This window comes from Ascidia mentula, chromosome 3 (genome assembly GCF_947561715.1).
Source record: "Ascidia mentula chromosome 3, kaAscMent1.1, whole genome shotgun sequence".
NCBI classification, from domain to species: domain Eukaryota; kingdom Metazoa; phylum Chordata; class Ascidiacea; order Phlebobranchia; family Ascidiidae; genus Ascidia; species Ascidia mentula.
The window spans coordinates 13,040,246-13,063,955 of record NC_138568.1 but is presented as its reverse complement, the minus strand read 5'-3'; the positions used below and the strand labels follow the sequence as shown (position 1 = coordinate 13,063,955).

At 44.2% G+C, this 23,710-nt stretch overlaps 7 protein-coding genes across 7 annotated transcripts; 5 read left to right on the top strand and 2 right to left on the bottom strand.

Moving 5' to 3' along the window:
- Nucleotides 1-4,707: 4,707 nt before the first annotated feature.
- LOC145895658 (histone H4) lies at nucleotides 4,708-5,019 on the top strand. The gene has a single exon (XM_082984456.1). It carries the CDS (start codon nucleotides 4,708-4,710, stop codon nucleotides 5,017-5,019), a length of 312 nt encoding a protein of 103 aa, XP_082840582.1.
- A 314-nt stretch (nucleotides 5,020-5,333) lies between these two features.
- LOC145895657 (histone H3) lies at nucleotides 5,334-5,744 on the top strand. The gene has a single exon (XM_082984455.1). It carries the CDS (start codon nucleotides 5,334-5,336, stop codon nucleotides 5,742-5,744), a length of 411 nt encoding a protein of 136 aa, XP_082840581.1.
- A 383-nt stretch (nucleotides 5,745-6,127) lies between these two features.
- LOC145895655 (histone H2AX) lies at nucleotides 6,128-6,505 on the bottom strand. Its single transcript, XM_082984454.1, has one exon. The coding sequence runs from the start codon at nucleotides 6,503-6,505 to the stop codon at nucleotides 6,128-6,130; it is 378 nt and encodes a 125-aa protein (XP_082840580.1).
- Nucleotides 6,506-6,873: 368 nt separating this feature from the next.
- Nucleotides 6,874-7,233, top strand: LOC145895654 (histone H2B.2-like). The gene has a single exon (XM_082984453.1). It carries the CDS (start codon nucleotides 6,874-6,876, stop codon nucleotides 7,231-7,233), a length of 360 nt encoding a protein of 119 aa, XP_082840579.1.
- A 2,181-nt stretch (nucleotides 7,234-9,414) lies between these two features.
- On the top strand, nucleotides 9,415-9,726 carry LOC145895653 (histone H4). The gene has a single exon (XM_082984452.1). The coding sequence runs from the start codon at nucleotides 9,415-9,417 to the stop codon at nucleotides 9,724-9,726; it is 312 nt and encodes a 103-aa protein (XP_082840578.1).
- Nucleotides 9,727-20,606: 10,880 nt separating this feature from the next.
- On the top strand, nucleotides 20,607-21,017 carry LOC145895652 (histone H3). Its single transcript, XM_082984451.1, has one exon. The coding sequence runs from the start codon at nucleotides 20,607-20,609 to the stop codon at nucleotides 21,015-21,017; it is 411 nt and encodes a 136-aa protein (XP_082840577.1).
- Nucleotides 21,018-21,400: 383 nt separating this feature from the next.
- Nucleotides 21,401-21,778, bottom strand: LOC145895651 (histone H2AX). Its single transcript, XM_082984450.1, has one exon. The coding sequence runs from the start codon at nucleotides 21,776-21,778 to the stop codon at nucleotides 21,401-21,403; it is 378 nt and encodes a 125-aa protein (XP_082840576.1).
- Nucleotides 21,779-23,710: the final 1,932 nt, after the last annotated feature.

The following is a 23,710-nucleotide window of genomic DNA, read 5'->3' as shown; positions in this document are numbered from 1 at the left end:
TTGATAACCTTTTTCATATAAGATTGGCTGTGATTAAGCGCAGAATATCATTAGTGAACTGTACGCTACATTTCAGAATTATACATGTGTAGATACTCACAATGCTGTGTAAATTTATGCAAAGACAACCTCCCTGTTTCGTGCCAATTAACAGACAATCTATCAGATAAATGCTTCTGCGACTCTTGATCTTCTAATCACCATCACCAATCACTACAAACATGATTTTGCCATGATTTTGTAACTGAAGAAAAAGGATAAATGCTTGGGTAAATTTTGAATTTAAAAATAATGGGAAATTTTTTATCTCGGTGTCTCTTTGTTGACATTATTGGAGAAGATAATTTCTTCTCCATAATTGAAAACAAAAGGACAGATGGGGCAAGACCAAGCAGGAAAAATGGTTGCTTGTTGCTGACAAGTTTAATGCCTGCACATCATCGCAGGCAATGAATGTAGCCGCCTTGCAGAGGTTATGGAAAAACCTCAAAGACAAGGCTCAACCGCCAAGCGAAGAGCCACTTTCCAAACTGGAGGCGGCAAGCTAGCTGAGCCATTGGAGCAGAATCTCAGATATACAGATGTCGTTTGACAAATTTTTGTTATGATTTGCTAAAATTATTTTGCTTGCAGCCATGGTGATTCCGAAGAAAAAAAGGAAATGATAGACAAAATGTTTTCTATAGACACAGAGATTTTTATGCAAGAATTGTTATATGGCAGAACTTGTAAGTGATCATGCAGAGGTCGGAGAGCCGAACAACATAAGTGGCTCCGCAACCAAGAGAAGTTTGAGGTGCGAAAGGAAGAAAGAGAAAAGATCGACCTTAAAGTTCGGCTTCTTAAACGCCAGCTAGGTTTATGAATTTTTGTATGTATTCTTGTATGAAGATATAGCAGAGTTAATTTTGTAAAGTTTTGTCCGCAAGGGAATTCGAAGTCATCGAAACCGCTGCTTCAAAACTTTGGGGATTCTGCAAGGGGGTTAGCAAATATTTACGACATGCATATCCCCATCACCAAGTAAAATGCCAGAGTGTTGGTTGTCTTCCACCTCTGCACATAACCTGCTGTTATCAAAAATCCTGGAGTCATGAGTCATGAGTGGAACCAGGCCATCGTGCAACAACATTAGTAATTTGCATTGATGGGTCACAGACACATTGGACATTGATGGAAAAATAACCCTTACGGTTGCGAAACACTTCTGCGTTATCACCTCCAGGGGAGACTATTGGTATGTGAGTACAGTCAATAGCTCCGATGATGGAGGGAAACCGAGATATTGAATAGAACTTTTGCTTCACAGACGACATTTCATTAGCACTTGAAAATTTGATTAGAGTGTGGTGTTGCGATGCAATTAAACAAGTAATTCGCACCAACAACATCTTTTGTAAAACGGTACCGGGATCTAAATGGTGTTGAAGGTCCAAGGTTTCCATTTTAGCAGACTATGTACCAACTTCTTTAAATAATGCCTAAATTTAATAAAATTTGAAACCAAGTTAGAAAAAATGCTCTATTTGGTAATAGTCTAAAAATCATGTTTTTGTAAAATTTACTTAAGATACAACATGTCAACGTAGGCCTATATCAAATCATTTTGTGCACAATTGTTGCACCGTAAAAAAATTTGCTCACCAAAATTAAAAAATTGACAATACCATTACCTTTTTCATACAACTTACCACTAAAAAACACCCCAGTATCCTCTCATTTGAACAATAATTTAACCAAGTTACTACATTCTGACACCAATAGCACAAATATTAGCTATTTTTGCCGTTTTTACCGACTGTCGACTACACTAGAACTCAGGAACCTGGCAGCGCAGTTTTGCCGTCGTCAAGCAGTTGCTACGCCAAAAAGTTTAGCGGGGTTTCTGCATAGCGCTTAAAAGTTAAGCAGGGTTTTAAGCCGAGCTTAAAGTTAAGCGGGGTTTCTGCATTCCACCCTTAGTATGTCAAAGTTAGTTCTATATTGATTCCAATAATTAAAAATATTAAATATATCCTACCCTTCTTTCCGAGGTACGGTGATGTTTTGTCGGTTATTTTTTTGGACACCATGTGTGAATGGAAGTTTTAAAGTGTCACCTTATGTAATATTTAGTTTAAGTATGTATCAACGTACCTGTGTTGACGTATGACGTAATCATGACGTCATTTTACAGGCAGAAATATGGTTATAAGGTATACTATAGTGCAAAAATGCGTTTTTTTAGGTATTGTGATTTTCATAGAAGATTCAATTCCTAACTACAAGCAATTATGCAAACAATATACATCATCAGATGACCAAAGGTCGAAATGCTTTCGGGCTGCTTGCTCTGAAATGATGTTTATGAAACTGGTGAAGTTACGTAGCCTACCACAGACAAAAATATTTTGAAAAACTTGAAGAATATACATACAAATTTATGTAATATGATATGTTTCATAATCACTTATACAGTTTTTTCTATGTGAGTCAGTTTGTTGTGTAGATGTAATCTTGTGTGTATTTGCCATAAATAAACATATTTATGAATTGTTTTAGGTTGTTGTTTAACAAAATTTACAGTGTGGAGAAACAAAACTAAAAATAAGCAATACAAAATGTGCCTGTTAACTTAGATTCAAAAAAGCTTTGTGTTTCATGTTGTTAGATATATTCTGATGCTAGCATGACATGAGTATTCCTTTTGCAATTGTACATAAACAAAGTATCCTGTTTACTTTTTGTGTGGTGATTGGTTTTACTAGACAGGAGTTAGTTATACATTATGATTTATAATTTATTATCATACGCCATACAACTTACAATAATTTTAATTTATGAACACATTAAATGTTTTCATTAGAGACAGAATTAAAATGATATAAATTTCTGAAGATTGAAGATTGGTACAAAAATCTTGTTTCTTCATCTGAGAATGCTGTAGATTGTCTGAATTTTTTTTCTTTGTGTTGTTCTGGCAAAATAGTATGTGATAATTTGGACATACAAATTTAGTGAAGGAAGACAGATTAAGTAGAGTTTTACTTTAAACTGCAACATGCAAACTTGTGACATGATACCACAATCTACTATTTTTATTTGGTCACTTAGTTTTTGATACATAAGTATTACATCAAGATGCAAGATGCATGCAAAAATATATTAGCAGCACATTGATAAATGTCTGAAGAACCAGAGTAACTTCAAAATATGGTCTACTAATGGCAGACTACGTTATTTTGCCCTAAAATGTCTTTTTACATTAAACAAAGCGGTTTTAGCCATATCAGTACTCACAAACTACGTCATGATTACGTCACAGTTAGATTACGTCAGCACAGGCATGTTGAAACGCACTTAACAACAAAAAACAAATGCAAAGAGGCATACTTACGCTTTTTATTCCATTTGCACACAGCCTTCAAAATATTCTTTAGAAAAACGATGCGTTATTTCAAAAAAGGAAATGATTTATTTATTATTTAATTACCCATTTGAATCAGTATAATACTTAATTTAACATACTGAAAATTCGTTTTAAAACTCTACCCACATTTCAAGTTATTCAAAATTGTTTGCGCGTTTCCTATCTCTTCGTATGCAAAAAGTCGCATTTGATCTTTGGGAAATCATGCGTGACGGAGTTTCTCGAAGAGAATAAAAGAAACAAAGAAAAGAGGAGCTGTTGCACTACCATAAGACCATACTATGATTAGATATTTATTGCTCATGCGTGACGAAGGTAAGTAGCTTGCAGTATATTTAAGGAAAACAAACGAAAGTGGAGTTTTTCAAAAAAATTATTCACAAAGGAACTTTTCCTGTGTTGTTAACCTGTTTTTATCGTCTTATCATTCACCGAGTCTTATCGGTCACACCTGTTCGCCCACAGGCCTACCTGTCTGCAGTTCGTGACGTCCATTCCCCTTCCACTTTTGTTCTGTTTTTACATTTAGTTGCTTCTGTATGTTTGTGTGCTCACTCGGTGTCAGCGCCAGTGGTTTTTTGAAAGCAAAGTAGTACAGACAGGTCTGACCACATGCAGTTAATTCATACTTTTATTATTTTTTAGTTAATGCTTGAAACCTGAATATTTTTATAGTTTTTATTAATTTTTATTTATTTTTAGCTTGCGTAACCTTTTTGCGTTAGATTCTTGACTTTTTTCTTTCTGTTTTTCCTTTTTGGCAGTTTTGGTAAATGGAGAAACTGATGATGCCGTTTTAGGCGAAATATATTTTTCTCTAAATAAATCGATCTGAGCTGTTTGAAGATCGCTGTGTTTGGATTTTAATACATTATTAGGAATTAATGTTTTTTTTTGTTATTTGTTGTTGTTGTTGTAGGAAGCTAAAAGCCAGGGCTGACATTTAAAATTTTTTCAAAAGTATCAGGATAGGGAGTTTTTTTGCGTAGAGCACCGAAGTCGGCGGGGGGTCCGCATCATAACAAACGGCTCTTTTCAGGGCCACTCAACTTTGTGCAAAAGAGAGAAGCGAGCCACCAGCTCAAAACGAAGGCCGGGGTGCCCGGCCAGACGGAGGAAGGGCCGGCCGGCCGACCGACTGACTACCTTTAAGTATACTCTTTGGCGCCCCAAACGGACGAATTTTTCTGTTTTGTTTCGCGGAGGTACGAAAACTGGCTACTTAGTCGCGGTGGGCCGGGCGATTTCCAATTCGTGTCACTTGTTTCAATCGAGCAAATAGCGCGTTACTCATCATCATGTCAGGACGAGGCAAAGGAGGAAAAGGACTGGGAAAGGGAGGCGCAAAGCGTCATCGCAAAGTACTTCGAGACAACATCCAAGGCATTACCAAGCCGGCGATCAGGCGTCTCGCACGTCGTGGCGGTGTGAAGCGTATCTCGGGACTTATCTACGAGGAGACTCGCGGCGTGCTCAAGGTCTTCCTTGAGAACGTCATTCGGGACGCCGTCACTTACACCGAGCACGCCAAAAGGAAGACCGTCACCGCGCTCGACGTGGTGTACGCGTTGAAACGCCAGGGACGCACACTCTACGGATTCGGCGGTTGAGCTCGTCTCGGTTTCGCGACCACAACATCAGCAATCGGCCCTTTTCAGGGCCACCCACACTTTAATCGTGAGAGAATAGTTTGGTTACTTGGCGTGTGAGTTGTTTTTTGTTCCAGGTTTTGAGAGGTGGCCCTTCGCGTTTTGTTCTTGCCGGCGGCGGCGGCGGCGGCAAACAAAGCCAGGCGCCGATTGGTTGAAGGGTGAATTTAGCGCGGGCCAATAGGAAAGCGGCGCGAAAGTATATAAAGCCGTCCGAACGGCCGGTGGGCATCATTCGTTTACTGAAGAAGTACCGACGAGACCGTTCAAAAAAGATGGCAAGAACCAAGCAAACCGCTCGCAAATCTACCGGTGGCAAGGCACCGCGCAAGCAGCTGGCCACCAAGGCCGCTCGCAAAAGTGCACCAGCAACCGGGGGTGTGAAGAAGCCCCATCGTTACCGACCGGGAACCGTGGCTTTGCGTGAGATCAGGCGTTACCAGAAGTCGACCGAGCTTCTCATCCGCAAGCTGCCCTTCCAGAGGCTGGTGCGCGAGATCGCGCAGGACTTCAAGACCGATCTCCGCTTCCAGAGCAGCGCCGTGATGGCCCTGCAGGAGGCCAGCGAAGCCTACCTGGTCGGGCTCTTCGAGGACACCAACTTGTGTGCGATCCACGCGAAACGGGTGACGATCATGCCCAAGGACATCCAGCTGGCACGGCGAATTCGCGGTGAACGTGCCTAAGCACAGCAGGGGGGCGGGCGCCAACTAAACGAAACGGCTCTTTTCAGAGCCACCTAATTATTGGCTAAAGAGAAATTTGGATAAATCTGAATGAATGTGGGTGTCTAGTTCTAGTAGTTAGTTCGTTTTTGCGTAGACCTGCGTCACGATATTCAGAGTGCGTGACGAAACAGCGGGTGGTGATTGGTGGAGGGAAATTTTGGGTTAAAAAATGTCATGGTGGCCGCCGCCGCCGCAGCCGCAGCGTTGTGTTGCAAGGGATATATTTATTTGGGTATATTTGATGAGTAGCGAAACGGCAGCAAGGCACAAGTTTTCTCTTATTCCTAAAAATTGGGTGGCTCTGAAAAGAGCCGTTAATGGTTGCGCGAGCTCCCTTGCCCTTACGCCTTCTTCGATGTCTTTTTGGGCAAAAGTACGGCTTGGATGTTTGGCAGCACGCCGCCCTGTGCAATGGTAACCGAGCCGAGCAACTTGTTGAGTTCCTCGTCGTTGCGGATGGCCAACTGCAGGTGACGCGGGATGATACGAGTCTTCTTGTTGTCACGGGCCGCGTTGCCGGCCAACTCTAGCACCTCAGCGCTGAGGTACTCGAGGACGGCGGCCAAGTACACTGGCGCACCGGCACCAACACGCTCTGAGTAGTGACCTTGTCGCAAAAGTCGGTGAACACGGCCTACGGGAAATTGCAGTCCAGCACGGGACGACCTGCTCTTTGGCTTTGCCTTGGACTTGCCTCCTCCTTTGCCTCTGCCTGACATGCTTGCTGTTTATTTGCTTCGGTAGTAAACGTAACTGAAGTAAAAAACGAATTCGATCGAATGCTCGCGCACGCTTCGGTCGTGGTTTTATAGCTACTCGATTTTGTCGAAGCCGATCGGTCGACAACCAATCGAAATCGAGGAAGTTAGTGAAACATTTTTGATTGGCTATGTAGTCTGGTTTGTTCAAATTTCAACAATGGCTTATTTGCATGCCCGGCGGCCAATCGCAACAACGATCCTCCATTCGGCTTATTCCATTGGCTGCACGCTTCGAATGCTCATTTGCATGTGGCAAATATAAATACGGTCCGACACGGGGAGCTTCACACATTCGTGTTGTTTGAAAAAAAAATTTAACCGCGAAAATGGCAGCCAGCAAAGGCACAAAGAAGGCAGTGAAGAAGCAGACGCCCGCCGACAAGCACAAGAAGCGCAGGCGTAAGCGAAAGGAAAGCTTCAGCATCTACGTGTACAAGGTGCTCAAGCAGGTACATCCCGACACCGGAATCTCGAGCCGCGCCATGAACATCATGAACTCGTTTGTGAGCGACGTGTTTGAGCGCATCGCTGGTGAGGCGTCGCGCTTGGCCCTGTACAACAAGCGTTCAACGGTGAGCAGTCGCGAGATCCAAACCGCGGTCCGCCTGCTCTTGCCCGGCGAGTTGGCCAAGCACGCAGTGTCCGAAGGTACCAGGGCCGTCACCAAGTACACCAGCTCCAAGTGAGCAAGCGATCGATCGCCCGACTCAACAACAGAACGGCTCTTTTCAGAGCCACCCGCTTGTTGCGAGGGAGAATCATTTGGAACCTTTCAATTCAATGATAATATTGCGCAGACCGGCGCCGCCGCCACTTTATCTGCGGGAAACGCAATCGTCGCGCCCCGCTACCACGCGTAGCCATTTACAACTTAACTTATTTTATTCAATTTTTTTGAAAAGTTTGTTCTGTCAAGTAAATTCGAGCGACAAGTTTGTTGTTTCACTCAATCCCTCGATTTTGAGTGTAATTTGGTTGAGAGGCGAAAACGAACCCAAACCAATTATCTGCGCAGCTGGAGGCCTTGATTGGTAAACTGCTGCCTTGTAACTTTACATGTAACTTTACTGCTTGTTACTGCTTTCCAACAATTTCGGTACGTTGCGATAAAAGTTTCATTTACTACTTGTTTTGCAATTGTTTATATTTATCGCCTTAACGGAAAATCGACGCTTTGTCATAAAATCGAAGTCCACAAATTTTGAAGCCACGGGTGGTCGAGTTGTAAGCTTACAGCACACCTGCATTTTGAGTGAGGGTCATAAAAAATTTTCGTCTTGCATTCTGCAAACAAGTTCTCTCTTACAACTTTTTCCACATTTCCACAGACTTTCTAAGCTATTAATTTTGGGTCGCGACATGTCCTCGCCACCAGTCCGGCTTTGATTTTCTGCAGTTTTTTCCTGTACTAAGCGGTCACGCGACGCAGGCCATTTCTCGATTTGCTCATACTCCCCAAGCCTAAGTTCGTTGCAAAGCGGCGATGCAGGCCACCCGCCGCGCCACGGAACAGTTGTACTTCGTTCCTAAAGCGCGACGGCCGCCACGCCAGTGCAAGCCACGGCGACTGGGCCTTTCGCAGCCCTTGGCGCCCCACCTCTCCGCCACCCGTGGCGTTAGCGGTGGTCGCGATGACCTGAGTTCGCGTGGGTAATTGGGTGAGGCATCGCACTAGGCCCCTGTACAGCAATCGTTGCGAATGCGCGCGTGTACCAAACGTACGACGACCGTACTTCTTGATTGCTAGCACAATACCAGCAAGTCTACCGACCGATACAACGACGGTGGCAAACATCGTTTCGCGTTGGTCCGTAAACGCTCTAAAAAAGGACGGCGTTGTCTCGCGGCTGCCAAAAGCTATTTCTTCACTTTGGAAGCACCTACGCACGCACTCACGTCGAGTTACTTACTTACTTACCCAAGAGATCATCAAGAATCATGACGGACTCGAAGAAGCAAAGCAGCAGGAAGCCCGCCGCGCCCGCGGCACACCCCACCTACGCGGTGATGATTAAGGCTGCCATCGCGCAGCTGAAGGAACGCAACGGCTCGTCTCGCCAAGCCATCGTCAAATACGTCAAGGCCAACTACAAGGTGAGCAACACGCCCGAAAGTCACATCAAGTTGGCTTTGAAGCGAATGGTGACGCAAGACGTGCTTACCCGCACCAAGGGCGTGGGCGCTTCTGGCTCCTTCAAGCTTGCCAGCAAGGCCTCGGCCGAAGCGCCAAAGAAGAAGACCAAGGCAAAGAAGCCAAAGCAAGCGGTTGCCAAGAAGCCGGCCGCAGCAGCGACGAAGAAGGAGACCGGCACCAAGAAGTCGGCTGGCAAAAAGGCCGCGGCCAAGAAGCCTGCTTCCAGCAGCAAGAAGACTGCCGCCAAAAAGACCGCGTCGCCGAAAAAGTCAGCCGCAAAGAAACCTGCGAGCAAAAAGGCAGCGGCTGGAAAGAAATCGCCTGCCAAAAAGAGCGCAGTGAAGGCCAAAAAGCCGGCCGCCAAAAAACCGGCAAAGAAGCCCAGTGCCAAGAAGCCGGCAGCGAAAAAGTGAGCACCGAAGTCGGCGGGGGGTCCGCATCATAACAAACGGCTCTTTTCAGGGCCACTCAACTTTGTGCAAAAGAGAGAAGCGAGCCACCAGCTCAAAACGAAGGCCGGGGTGCCCGGCCAGACGGAGGGAGGGAGGGCGGGCCGGCAGGCCGACCGACTGACTGACTACCTTTAAGTATGCTCTTTGGCGCCCCAAACGGACGAATTTTTCTGTTTTGTTTCGCGGAGGTACGAAAACTGGCTACTTAGTCGCGGTGGGCCGGGCGATTTCCAATTCGTGTCACTTGTTTCAATCGAGCAAATAGCGCGTTACTCATCATCATGTCAGGACGAGGCAAAGGAGGAAAAGGACTGGGAAAGGGAGGCGCAAAGCGTCATCGCAAAGTACTTCGAGACAACATCCAAGGCATTACCAAGCCGGCGATCAGGCGTCTCGCACGTCGTGGCGGTGTGAAGCGTATCTCGGGACTTATCTACGAGGAGACTCGCGGCGTGCTCAAGGTCTTCCTTGAGAACGTCATTCGGGACGCCGTCACTTACACCGAGCACGCCAAAAGGAAGACCGTCACCGCGCTCGACGTGGTGTACGCGTTGAAACGCCAGGGACGCACACTCTACGGATTCGGCGGTTGAGCTCGTCTCGGTTTCGCGACCACAACATCAGCAATCGGCCCTTTTCAGGGCCACCCACACTTTAATCGTGAGAGAATAGTTTGGTTACTTGGCGTGTGAGTTGTTTTTTGTTCCCGGTTTTGAGAGGTGGCCCTTCGCGTTTTGTTCTTGCCGGCGGCGGCGGCGGCGGCAAACAAAGCCAGGCGCCGATTGGTTGAAGGGTGAATTTAGCGCGGGCCAATAGGAAAGCGGCGCGAAAGTATATAAAGCCGTCCGAACGGCCGGTGGGCATCATTCGTTTACTGAAGAAGTACCGACGAGACCGTTCAAAAAAGATGGCAAGAACCAAGCAAACCGATTGAGTCTCCGCGAAGTACTATTGTGACGAAGAAAGAAAGTGAAGAAGAAGACGCGCCGCTATTCCGTGTATTCCGTGTGTTCAGCGTCGACTCTGCAGTTTCTTGAATCAACCGGGATTACCTGCACCATTGACAGCTCTTGTCAGAGCTAAGAGAAGAAAAGAGAATAGAGATGGCTCAGGTTCGATCTAAAAGTTATGCCGCAGTTGCAGCATCATCCTCGGCACCACCACCACCGTCATCTTCGACAACACAACAAACGGGAGGAGACGGCAGCGACGGTGCCCCATATAAAGTCGACAGAAGAGGGGAGGTAGAAGCTCGCTTCAATCCTGGTCTCAAAAGAGAAGAAATTTACGATATCCTTGACAACTTAAAGTTCTCCATCGACCTCATGAAAGGATTCATTCAATACCCCGGTGGCAAGGTGACATTTTATACTTACAATGACAAACAGGCTAAACAATTTGCAGAAGAACTTGTTGCCACCGGGAAACCCGTCTATGCTGAGCCATTCACGGAGGACATTGAAAGGACCGTCGTCTCCTATGTTCCTCCGTGGATGAGCCAGCAAACTCTTCTCCACCATCTGAAGAAGCATGCTCCAGTAACAAAGCACTGGAACATGCTAGACAAGCGCCGGAAAGACGCAGGAAAGAGGGCTTTTATGATGAGGACATCAATCCTTAAAGAACGACCAATCCCACGAGAGGTATGGGTTGATGAAGTAAAGCTTTCTGTATTCTATCCCAGCCAAGAGGCCCACTGCAACTATTGCAAAGAGCGTGGCCATGAGAAAGAGGAATGTCCACAGCTGCTGCGCAAACAACAACAGCTGCGACAACGGCAGCAGCAGCAGCAGCAGCAGCAGCAGCAGCAACAACAGCAGCAGCAGCAGCAGCAGCAGCAGCAGCAGCAGGAGGAACAACCCCAACTCACATCCCAGGACCAGCAGCAGCAGACGCCACCAACAACCCAGCAACACCAACCAAAGGAGCAACTAGAGACCGAACAAAACGTCGAAGAGGAGAAGATGCAAGAAGAGGAGGAAGAAGAAGAACAGCGGGACGATACCGACGAGACCGACACCACCGAAACCACCGACACCACCACCAACAACACTACTACGTCAACAACATCGACGGGAGGAGTCCCTCTAGACTCGCTCTCAACAAGCAACACCGTTCCGGATGAACGACCACCCCAAATCACCTCAACCAGCACGCCCAAGGCTCCGAAACGGAAAGAGCGCAGGATAAACAACTACACAAGATGCTGTAGAGAGCGATACCCCAGTGAGGTCAGTCTATTTGAATGTATATGCAAAAAGACACACATCAGGTGCGAATGTAACCGCTGGGGGCTAGAAAGCAGCTACGGGACCAAAACAAGGTGCCCGGGCTGCCAAGTATTAAGAATCCAATGTCTATGCAATAAAATTTATCGTATTCAAGATAACGCGCACTTAATTTGTAACTGTGGGGTCCGACTTCCGGACGACTTTAACCAAACTACAAATTAAACCTTTCAATTAACACGCCTAATGGAAACTTTATTTATAATGGACCTGGTCGAATCTTTTGTTGTATTTTGTGTATTTGATTTCGTACCCTTTTCCAAACTAACCATTTATTATGACGTCATATTTGAAAATTTGTACCTTGAACGTAAATGGCATGGGCCTGGCCACCAAAAGGCAGGCCTTGTTCCGCCATCTTTCCTCTTTAGCTTTTGATATCTACCTCCTACAGGAGACTCACTCTTCACCCCAAACCGAATCCCTCTGGAAGTCCGAATGGACTTCCGGTCCTGCCCTCTTAAACTCGGCACCCTACGAAGGCTGTGCCATAGGGGGTGTCGCAGTTCTTCTCAATTCTCCGAACCTCAAAATTCTAAAATCTATTTCTGACTCTGCCGGCCGTATTATCGCGGCCGACATCTCAACCCGCACCCACACCCTCCATATTGTCAACATCTACGCCCCATCTGGAAACCCGGTTAGTAATAATTTGTTTTTTAACTCACTGTATTCTTATGTTACATCACCGCACCCTATAATTTTGGCTGGAGATTTTAATTGTATTGAAAACCCCTTGTTAGATAAATTTCCCCCTATCAAAACCTCTCCCCCTAGCACAAATCTAGCACAATTAACTAACCTTTTTAAGTTAAAAGACTCTTTTCGTATACTGCACCCCGACTTAGTTCAATTTTCCCGTCGTTCTTTTAATTTTCAATCCCGTTTAGATCGAATTTATGTTACTCCTAATTTAACGCCTAAAAATCATTCATTTATTACATGCCCCTATTCCGACCATGATTTTGTTATCCTCACTCTTGATTTGGTCTCTGCTCCACCAAGGGGCAGAGGCCCATGGAAAAATAATGTTAAAACCTTTTACGACCCCTTTTTTGTTTATGATTTAAATCGTCATTATGTTATTTGGTCATCACTTGCTCCTATGTTCAACAACCCCCTTGATTTTTGGTTATCTCTAAAAGTTAAAATTAAATCCCTTATTATTTTTCATTCGAAACGTTTAGTTAAAGAATCCCGTAATTATGTTTTATCCCTTCAACAATCCCTTAATAATATTCGAACCACTCTTACTTTCTCCCCTTCGAAAGAAAATTTTAGTTCCTTTTATTCTGTCAAAAAGTCCTTAGTTAATTTTCATTTGGAAACTTCACGTTCTAATTTACTTAAATCCTTATCTTCTGACCCTAATTTTAAACCTATCATCGACAAAGCACTTTATTCTAAACTTCTTCCTTCAAAATTTAATCCACCCATTTTTGAGTTGCAAGATTCTTTCGGTCTTCCTTTATCTACCCCCAAAGAAATGCTTTCACACACTTATGATTTTTTTAAGTTGTTATATTCTAATCAAAATCTTGAGTTACCAACCCCCTCGAACATTTTTCTTAAACAACCTCCTAAGTTTATCCCTGATTCATTTTTAGAAAATTTATCTGCCCCCTTTTCAGTTTCAGAAATTAAAAAATCGGTTTTTCTTTTTCCCTATGGCAAAACCCCCGGCCCCGACGGTCTCAGTTCAGAGTTTTACAAACTGTTCTGGGACCTGATCGGGGCCGACCTCACATCAGCCCTTAATTTTTCTTTTCTTAATGCTTATACTCCTCCTAATTTCACATCCGGACATATTACTCTTATTTTTAAAAAATCTGACCCTTCCTTGTTATCAAATTATCGCCCAATATCCCTTCTTAATTTAGATTATAAAATTTTGACGAAAACACTTAATTTACGTATTACCCCTTTTATTTCACAGTTAATTTCCCCTAATCAGTTTGCCCAACCTGGTTTTACATCTTCTCACGCCACTACCCTTCTTCGCGATCTTCATTATTCAGCCAAAAATCGTAATTCAGACTCCTTTTTTATCTCTCTTGACTTCCGAAAAGCTTTCGATTCTATTTCTTTTGACTGGCTTCTTTTACAATTAAAACTAAAACGCTTTCCCCCACCTTTTACTGATTTTTTATCTTCACTCAATTCTTCATCCTCATCACAAGCCCTCCTCAACGGGTTTGTCACAACGGGTTTCCCGATCAGGAGAGGTGTCAGGCAAGGTGACCCCCTTAGCCTGACCCTCTTCCTGATTGCTGTCGACCCGCTTCTTGCTGCCCTTCAAAACCACCCCTCAATTAGGTCTATCCCCGCACCATGCCGTAACGTACCCAAAGCGGTCGCCTACGCGGACGATGTCACCCTAGCGGTGACCGGCCGCGACTCCCTCTTACTTGCCCTCGACCTCGTCACACAATTTTCTAGTATATCTGGCTTAACCGTAAATCCCACCAAAACCCAGGCGATCGCCACTATCAATCCCCCTCATAGCTTTACCCAATATCAAATAACTTGGAACAGTAAGGCCATAAGCCCATTAAATATACCAATCGGACACCCCAGCTCAATCACCGCGGCATGGCGCAAAGCCACCTTCTCTTTACAAACCCATGTCTCCTCTATAAGCGACCCCTTTCTGACCTACGATTCGAAAAGCATTCTCACTAAAACACTACTCCTTCCCCAGATCTCTTATTTAGCCAAAACATACCCTTTCCCTGAAGGACAGCGGGAAGCGGTAGACAGCATTGTGGCAGGCTTCGTTGGGGGTCACCACAATCCTACCCTTCCCATCCAAACCCTGGCGGCGTCGCGTGACCTTGGCGGGTATGGCGTCGCCAACATACCACTTTACTCAAAACTATTCTTCCTCTTTCCTGTAAAAAATTATTATAAACATAGAATTTTAGATACCCCCACAACTCCTGCTCTTTCTTTTGTTGAGTTCAATATTGGTTTACCCCTCTCTAAGTTTTTTAATTTACGTACCCGCAATAATTTACCTCATGCCACAACACCTTCTCCTTTCTATAAATATCTTTTAGACCTTACCTTTAAGTTTGCCCCCACAGAATCTGAATTACTTTCTCCTAAGTTAAAACCCCTTTATTTACGTTTGACAAATCCCGAAGCAAACCCTTTTCAGTTGACAGATTGGTCCTTAGTTCATCATCCTTCTTTACCCAATTATTTAAAGACTTTTAATTTCCGCATTACTTATAATTTGTTACCCGTAAAATCGACATATACCCCCTTTCTTTTAGACACTGACTGTTTTTGTACATTTTGTTCTATTAGATATGAAACTAACAAACATTTATTTTTTGAATGCACCCAAATTCAATCACTTCGTTCCTTGGTTATTTCCGTTCTCAGAGCACTTATGCCACAGAACCCCTATTATTTCGATAACCCGACTTATTTACATTTTCCCCAACTCCTTAACGATAATACACCCGAGCACAGAGCACTGATTATTATTTTAAACACCACCCTTACCCACACAATATGGAAAACCCGAAACAAAATAAAAAAGAATCCCAACGTTGTCAAGAATATTCCTAGAAAACTGACCCAATCCTTCCGACAATCTCTCAACTTTAAATATCGGTTACTGCGGACTAGGCCAGACCCCCTCCTGGAGGTGGTACTTGCCAAAGCCGTAGATTTTTTTGAACAACTAATAGGACCCCACAGAGTGTACCCCCCTTTTTTAGCGCTTTCTTCCTCTCCATCTAATAGTGTAATTCTCCCCCCTTTTTTTTTGCGCTCTCTTCTTGTATATAATTGTAAACACCGTAATTCTCCCACCTTTACTTTGCGTTCTCTTCCTGTACATATTGTAAATACCTGTTCTATCCTCTTTTTGCGCTAGTTTCTGTTTGTTAACTCGTTTTTCGTTGGGCACCTTTTTAAGTGCCCGAATAAATAAAAAAAAAAAAAAAAAGAGAAGATTTGTCAGGAAACGAATAAACAGCGTGTGAAGATATTTCTTGAAGATTTCTTCAGTAGGACACCTGAAGAAACTTCAGAAGACCCCTTGTTGATTGGCGGCCCTTGTTAGGGCTAAGAGAACATTGCCATGACCGAGGCCAATACTCAACCCCGCAGCTATGCGGCAGTAGCATCGACGTCGTCGGCACCACCTGCGGCAGTACAACAAACGGTAGGCGGTGCCGGCGGCGGTCCCCCTTATACCATCGACCGGACGGGTGAGGTTGAAACCAGATTCAACCCTGGACTAAAGAGAAGCGAAATCTACGAGCTGTTGGACTCCATGAAGTATCCCATGGACTGGCTGAAAGGATTCATCCAGTACCCCCAAGGAAAGGTAACCTTCTACACCAATAACTCTGCTTGTGCAAAGGAATTTGCTGCCTCCCTCAACAATACTGGGAAAGCGGTGTATGCAGACGCATACACAGAAGATATCGAGAGGGTTGTTGTCTCCTATGTGCCACCATGGATGACGCAACGCAGAATCATTACCTTCCTCAAGAACTTCGCACCGGTAACCAAAAACTGGCAGATGCTTGACAATCGAAGAAAAGAACAAGGGAAAAGAGCATTTCTATTGAAGGCCTCTGTATTGAAACAGCACCCAATTCCACGAGAGGTATGGCTAGACTCGAAAAAGCTTAACTTCTATTATGCAACCCAGGCTGCCCACTGCAATTATTGCCACGAGGCAGGACACGAGAAGGAAACATGTCCACAACTCCTGAAGAAAAAAGAGCGGCAGCAACAAAACCACCAACAGCAGCAACACCCCCTTCCCGAAGAGCAACAACAACAACCCGAAGAACAACGGCAACAAGAGAACCTGCAACCCGAAGTCCATCATCCCCAACAGCAGGAAGATCCCCATCAGCTGGAAGAACAACATTCCCAACGCAAGAGGAGCGACGAAGAAGAAGATGACGAAAGTACCGACTCCGACAATGACACCACCTCCACCTCCATCACAACTACCACCACCTCATCACCTGGAGTTCCATCCGACTCCCTCTCCCCAGCAGCCAATATCGGGCTCCTTACACCTGGAATTCAAACAAGCACCCCGCAACCAAGAAAGAGGAGGAGGAGGAGAAGCAACAACTACACCAAATGCTGCAGAACAAGGATACCTAGTGAGGTCAGTGACTTCTCTTGCGTATGCGAGAAACGACACATCAAATGTGAATGCGGGTTTTGGAGCCCTGCTGTGAATTACGGGACCAAATTAAGATGCCCGGGCTGTGACGTATTATGCGTGCAATGTATGTGTAAGGAATTTTATCGTTTAAAACCAAAAGAAAAAATAACTTGTAACTGTGGGGTCCGAATACCAATTGATTTTAACCAAACCACAATTTAAACTTAATTTTAACTACGCAAAATAATGAATGTTTTTATAATAATAATGGACTTGTTGGAATTTATTGTTGTGTCTTATTTTATTGTGTCTGTATCTCCTGTAAAACTACTTAAACATAATGACGTCACACGTAAAAATTTGCACTCTAAACGTAAATGGCATGGGCCTGGCCACCAAAAGGCAGGCCTTGTTCCGCCATCTTTCCTCTTTAGCTTTTGACATCTATCTCCTCCAGGAGACTCACTCTTTACCCCAAACCGAATCCCTCTGGAAGTCCGAATGGACTTCCGGCCCTGCCTTCTTAAACTCGGCACCCTACGATGGCTACGCCAAAGGGGGTGTCGCAGTTCTTCTCAATTCTCCGAACCTCCAAATTCTAAAATCTGTTTCTGACTCTGCCGGCCGTATTATCGCGGTCGACATCTCAACCCGCACCCACACCCTCCATATTGTCAACATCTACGCCCCCTCTGGAAACCCGGTCAGTAATAATTTATTTTTTAATTCACTGTATTCCTATGTTACATCACCGCACCCTATAATTTTGGCTGGAGATTTTAATTGTGTTGAAAACCCTTCCTTAGATAAATTTCCCCCTATCAAAACCTCTCCCCCCAGCACAAATCTAGCACAATTAACTAACCTCTTTAAGTTACAAGACTCTTTTCGTCTACTCCACCCCGATTTAGTTCAATTTTCCCGTCGTTCCTTTAATTTTCAATCCCGTTTGGATCGCATTTATGTTACTCCTCATTTAACGCCTAAAAATCATTCTTTTATTACCTGCCCCTATTCCGATCATGATTTTGTTATTCTTACTCTTAATTTGGTCTCTGCTCCACCAAGGGGCAGAGGCCCATGGAAAAATAATGTCAAAACCTTTTACGACCCCTTTTTTGTTTATGATTTAAATCGTCATTATGTTATTTGGTCTTCACTAGCTCCTATGTTTAACAACCCCCTTGATTTTTGGTTATCCCTTAAAGTTAAAATTAAATCCCTTATAATTTCCCATTCGAAACGTTTAGTTAAAGAATCACGTGATTATGTTTCTTCCCTCCAACAATCCCTTGATACCATCAGAACTACTCTTAATTTTTCTCCGTTGAAAGAACATTTTAATTCCTTTTATTCCGTTAAAAAATCCTTACTTAATTTTCATTTGGAGTCTTCCCGTTCTAATTTACTCAAATCCTTATCTTCAGACCCTAATTTTAAACCCATCATTGACAAAGCCCTTTATGCAAAACTTCTTCCTTTAAAATTTAATCCCCCTATTTTTGAGTTACAAGATTCTTTTGGCCTTCCTTTAACTACCCCCAAAGAAATGCTTTCACATACTTTTGATTTTTTTAAGTTGTTATATTCTAATCAAAATCTTGAGTTACCAACCCCCACGAACATTTTTCTTAAACAACCTCCTAAGTTTATTCCTGATTCTTATTTAGAAAATTTATCTTCCCCCTTTTCAGTTTCAGAAATTAAAAAATCGGTTTTTCTTTTTCCCTATGGCAAAACCCCCGGCCCCGACGGTCTCAGTTCAGAGTTTTACAAACTGTTCTGGGACCTGATCGGGGCCGACCTCACATCAGCCCTTAATTTTTCTTTCCTTAATGCTTATACTCCTCCTAATTTCACATCCGGACATATTACTCTTATTTTTAAAAAATCTGACCCTTCTTTGTTATCAAATTATCGCCCAATATCCCTTCTTAATTTAGATTATAAAATTTTGACGAAAACACTTAATTTACGTATTACCCCTTTTATTTCACAGTTAATTTCCCCTAATCAGTTTGCCCAACCTGGTTTTACATCTTCTCACGCCACTACCCTTCTTCGCGATCTTCATTATTCAGCCAAAAATCGTAATTCAGACTCCTTTTTTATCTCTCTTGACTTCCGAAAAGCTTTCGATTCTATTTCTTTTGACTGGCTTCTTTTACAATTAAAACTAAAACGCTTTCCCCCACTTTTTACTGATTTTTTATCTTCGCTCAATTCTTCATCCTCATCACAAACCCTCCTCAACGGGTTTGCCACAACGGGTTTCCCGATCAGGAGAGGTGTCAGGCAAGGTGACCCCCTTAGCCTGACCCTCTTCCTGATTGCTGTCGACCCGCTTCTTGCTGCCCTTCAAAACCACCCCTCAATTAGGTCTATCCCCGCACCATGCCGTAACGTACCCAAAGCGGTCGCCTACGCGGACGATGTCACCCTAGCGGTGACCGGCCGCGACTCCCTCTTACTTGCCCTCGACCTCGTCACACAATTTTCTAGTATATCTGGCTTAACTGTAAATCCCACCAAAACCCAGGCGATCGCCACTATCAATCCCCCTCATAACTTTACCCAATATCAAATAACTTGGAACAGTAAGGCCATAAGCCCATTAAATATACCAATCGGACACCCCAGCTCAATCACCGCGGCATGGCGCAAAGCCATCTTCTCTTTACAAACCCGTGTCTCCTCTATAAGCGACCCCTTTCTGACCTACGATTCGAAAAGCATTCTCACTAAAACACTACTCCTTCCCCAGATCTCTTATCTAGCCAAAACATACCCTCTCCCTGAAGGACAGCGGGAAGCGGTAGACAGCATTGTGGCAGGCTTCGTTGGGGGTCACCACAATCCTACCCTTCCCATCCAAACCCTGGCGGCGTCGCGTGACCTTGGCGGGTATGGCGTCGCCAACATACCACTTTACTCAAAACTATTCTTCCTCTTTCCTGTAAAAAATTATTATAAACATAGAATTTTAGATACCCCCACAACTCCTGCTCTTTCTTTTGTTGAGTTCAATATTGGTTTACCCCTCTCTAAGTTTTTTAATTTACGTACCCGCAATAATTTACCCCATGCCACAACACCTTCTCCTTTCTATAAATATCTTTTAGACCTTACCTTTAAGTTTGCCCCCACTGAATCTGAGTTACTTTCTCCTAAGTTAAAACCTCTTTATTTACGTTTGACAAATCCCGAATCAACCCCTTTTCAGTTGACAGATTGGTCCTTGGTTCATCATCCTTCTTTACCCAATTATTTGAAGACATTTAATTTTCGTATTACTTATAATTTGCTACCCCTTAAGTCGACATATACCCCCTTTCTTTTAGACAATGATTGCTTTTGTACTTTTTGTTCTAACAAATACGAAACTAACAAACATTTATTTTTTGAATGCACCCAAATTCAACCACTTCGTTCTTTAGTTATTTCAGTTCTTAGAGCACTGATGCCACAAAACCCCTATTATTTCGATAATCCTACTTATTTACATTTTCCCCAACTCCTTAACGATAATACACCCGAGCACCGAGCACTCATCATTATTTTAAACACCACCCTTACCCACACAATATGGAAAACCCGAAATAAAGTTAAAAAGAATCCCAATTTTGCTAAAAACATCCCTAAAAGATTGACCCAATCCTTCCGACAATCGCTAAACCTTAAATATCAGTTACTGCGGACAAGGCCAGACCCCCTCCTCGAGGTGGTACTTGCCAAAGCCAGAGATTTTTTACATAAATAACAGGACCCCACAGAGTGTACCCCTTTTTTAGCGCTTTCTTCCTCTCCCAGTTGACAGTGTAACTCTCCTCTTTACTTGCGTTCTCTTCTATAATAATAACAATAATAGTGTAATTCTCCTCTTTTATGCCGCGCTCTCTTCCTGTACATATTTGTAAATACTGTATCTATCCTTTGTTTGCGCTAGTTTCTGTTGTTATCGTTTTTTCGTTATTCGCTGGGCACCTTTAAAGTGCCCGAATAAAATATAAAAAAAAAAAAAAAAAAGAAAAAAAAGATGGCAAGAACCAAGCAAACCGCTCGCAAATCTACCGGTGGCAAGGCACCGCGCAAGCAGCTGGCCACCAAGGCCGCTCGCAAAAGTGCACCAGCAACCGGGGGTGTGAAGAAGCCCCATCGTTACCGACCGGGAACCGTGGCTTTGCGTGAGATCAGGCGTTACCAGAAGTCGACCGAGCTTCTCATCCGCAAGCTGCCCTTCCAGAGGCTGGTGCGCGAGATCGCGCAGGACTTCAAGACCGATCTCCGCTTCCAGAGCAGCGCCGTGATGGCCCTGCAGGAGGCCAGCGAAGCCTACCTGGTCGGGCTCTTCGAGGACACCAACTTGTGTGCGATCCACGCGAAACGGGTGACGATCATGCCCAAGGACATCCAGCTGGCACGGCGAATTCGCGGTGAACGTGCCTAAGCACAGCAGGGGGGCGGGCGCCAACTAAACGAAACGGCTCTTTTCAGAGCCACCTAATTATTGGCTAAAGAGAAATTTGGATAAATCTGAATGAATGTGGGTGTCTAGTTCTAGTAGTTAGTTCGTTTTTGCGTAGACCTGCGTCACGATATTCAGAGTGCGTGACGAAACAGCGGGTGGTGATTGGTGGAGGGAAATTTTGGGTTAAAAAATGTCATGGTGGCCGCCGCCGCCGCAGCCGCAGCGTTGTGTTGCAAGGGATATATTTATTTGGGTATATTTGATGAGTAGCGAAACCGCAGCAAGGCACAAGTTTTCTCTTATTCATAAAAATTGGGTGGCTCTGAAAAGAGCCGTTAATGGTTGCGCGAGCTCCCTTGCCCTTACGCCTTCTTCGAGGTCTTTTTGGGCAAAAGTACGGCTTGGATGTTTGGCAGCACGCCGCCCTGTGCAATGGTAACCGAGCCGAGCAACTTGTTGAGTTCCTCGTCGTTGCGGATGGCCAACTGCAGGTGACGCGGGATGATACGAGTCTTCTTGTTGTCACGGGCCGCGTTGCCGGCCAACTCTAGCACCTCAGCGCTGAGGTACTCGAGGACGGCGGCCAAGTACACTGGCGCACCGGCACCAACACGCTCTGAGTAGTGACCTTGTCGCAAAAGTCGGTGAACACGGCCTACGGGAAATTGCAGTCCAGCACGGGACGACCTGCTCTTTGGCTTTGCCTTGGACTTGCCTCCTCCTTTGCCTCTGCCTGACATGCTTGCTGTTTATTTGCTTCGGTAGTAATTTTTTTTTTTTTTTTTTTTTTTTATTTTTTTTTTTATTTTATTCGGGCACTTAATAGGTGCCCAACGAAAAACGAGTTAACAAACAGAAACTAGCGCAAAAAAAGGATAGAACAGGTATTTACAATATGTACAGGAAGAAAACGCAAATTAAAGGTGGGAGAATTACGGTGTTTACAATTATATACAAGAAGAGAGCGCAAAGTAAACGGGGAGAATTACACTATTAGATGGAGAGGAAGAAAGCGCGAAAAAAGGGGGGACACTCTGTGGGGTCCTATTAGTTGTTTAAAGAATCTACGGCTTTGGCAAGTACCACCTCCAGGAGGGGGTCTGGCCTAGTCCGCAGTAACCGATATTTAAAGTTGAGAGATTGTCGGAAGGATTGGGTCAGTTTTCTGGGAATATTCTTGACAACGTTGGGATTCTTTTTTATTTTGTTTCGGGTTTTCCATATTGTGTGGGTAAGGGTGGTGTTTAAAATAATAATCAGTGCTCTGTGCTCGGGTGTATTATCGTTAAGGAGTTGGGGAAAATGTAAATAAGTCGGGTTATCGAAATAATAGGGGTTCTGTGGCATAAGTGCTCTGAGAACGGAAATAACCAAGGAACGAAGTGATTGAATTTGGGTGCATTCAAAAAATAAATGTTTGTTAGTTTCATATCTAATAGAACAAAATGTACAAAAACAGTCAGTGTCTAAAAGAAAGGGGGTATATGTCGATTTTACAGGTAACAAATTATAAGTAATGCGGAAATTAAAAGTCTTTAAATAATTGGGTAAAGAAGGATGATGAACTAAGGACCAATCTGTCAACTGAAAAGGGTTTGCTTCGGGATTTGTCAAACGTAAATAAAGGGGTTTTAACTTAGGAGAAAGTAATTCAGATTCTGTGGGGGCAAACTTAAAGGTAAGGTCTAAAAGATATTTATAGAAAGGAGAAGGTGTTGTGGCATGAGGTAAATTATTGCGGGTACGTAAATTAAAAAACTTAGAGAGGGGTAAACCAATATTGAACTCAACAAAAGAAAGAGCAGGAGTTGTGGGGGTATCTAAAATTCTATGTTTATAATAATTTTTTACAGGAAAGAGGAAGAATAGTTTTGAGTAAAGTGGTATGTTGGCGACGCCATACCCGCCAAGGTCACGCGACGCCGCCAGGGTTTGGATGGGAAGGGTAGGATTGTGGTGACCCCCAACGAAGCCTGCCACAATGCTGTCTACCGCTTCCCGCTGTCCTTCAGGGAAAGGGTATGTTTTGGCTAAATAAGAGATCTGGGGAAGGAGTAGTGTTTTAGTGAGAATGCTTTTCGAATCGTAGGTCAGAAAGGGGTCGCTTATAGAGGAGACATGGGTTTGTAAAGAGAAGATGGCTTTGCGCCATGCCGCGGTGATTGAGCTGGGGTGTCCGATTGGTATATTTAATGGGCTTATGGCCTTACTGTTCCAAGTTATTTGATATTGGGTAAAGCTATGAGGGGGATTGATAGTGGCGATCGCCTGGGTTTTGGTGGGATTTACGGTTAAGCCAGATATACTAGAAAATTGTGTGACGAGGTCGAGGGCAAGTAAGAGGGAGTCGCGGCCGGTCACCGCTAGGGTGACATCGTCCGCGTAGGCGACCGCTTTGGGTACGTTACGGCATGGTGCGGGGATAGACCTAATTGAGGGGTGGTTTTGAAGGGCAGCAAGAAGCGGGTCGACAGCAATCAGGAAGAGGGTCAGGCTAAGGGGGTCACCTTGCCTGACACCTCTCCTGATCGGGAAACCCGTTGTGACAAACCCGTTGAGGAGGGCTTGTGATGTGGATGAAGAATTGAGTGAAGATAAAAAATCAGTAAAAGGTGGGGGAAAGCGTTTTAGTTTTAGTTGTAAAAGAAGCCAGTCAAAAGAAATAGAATCGA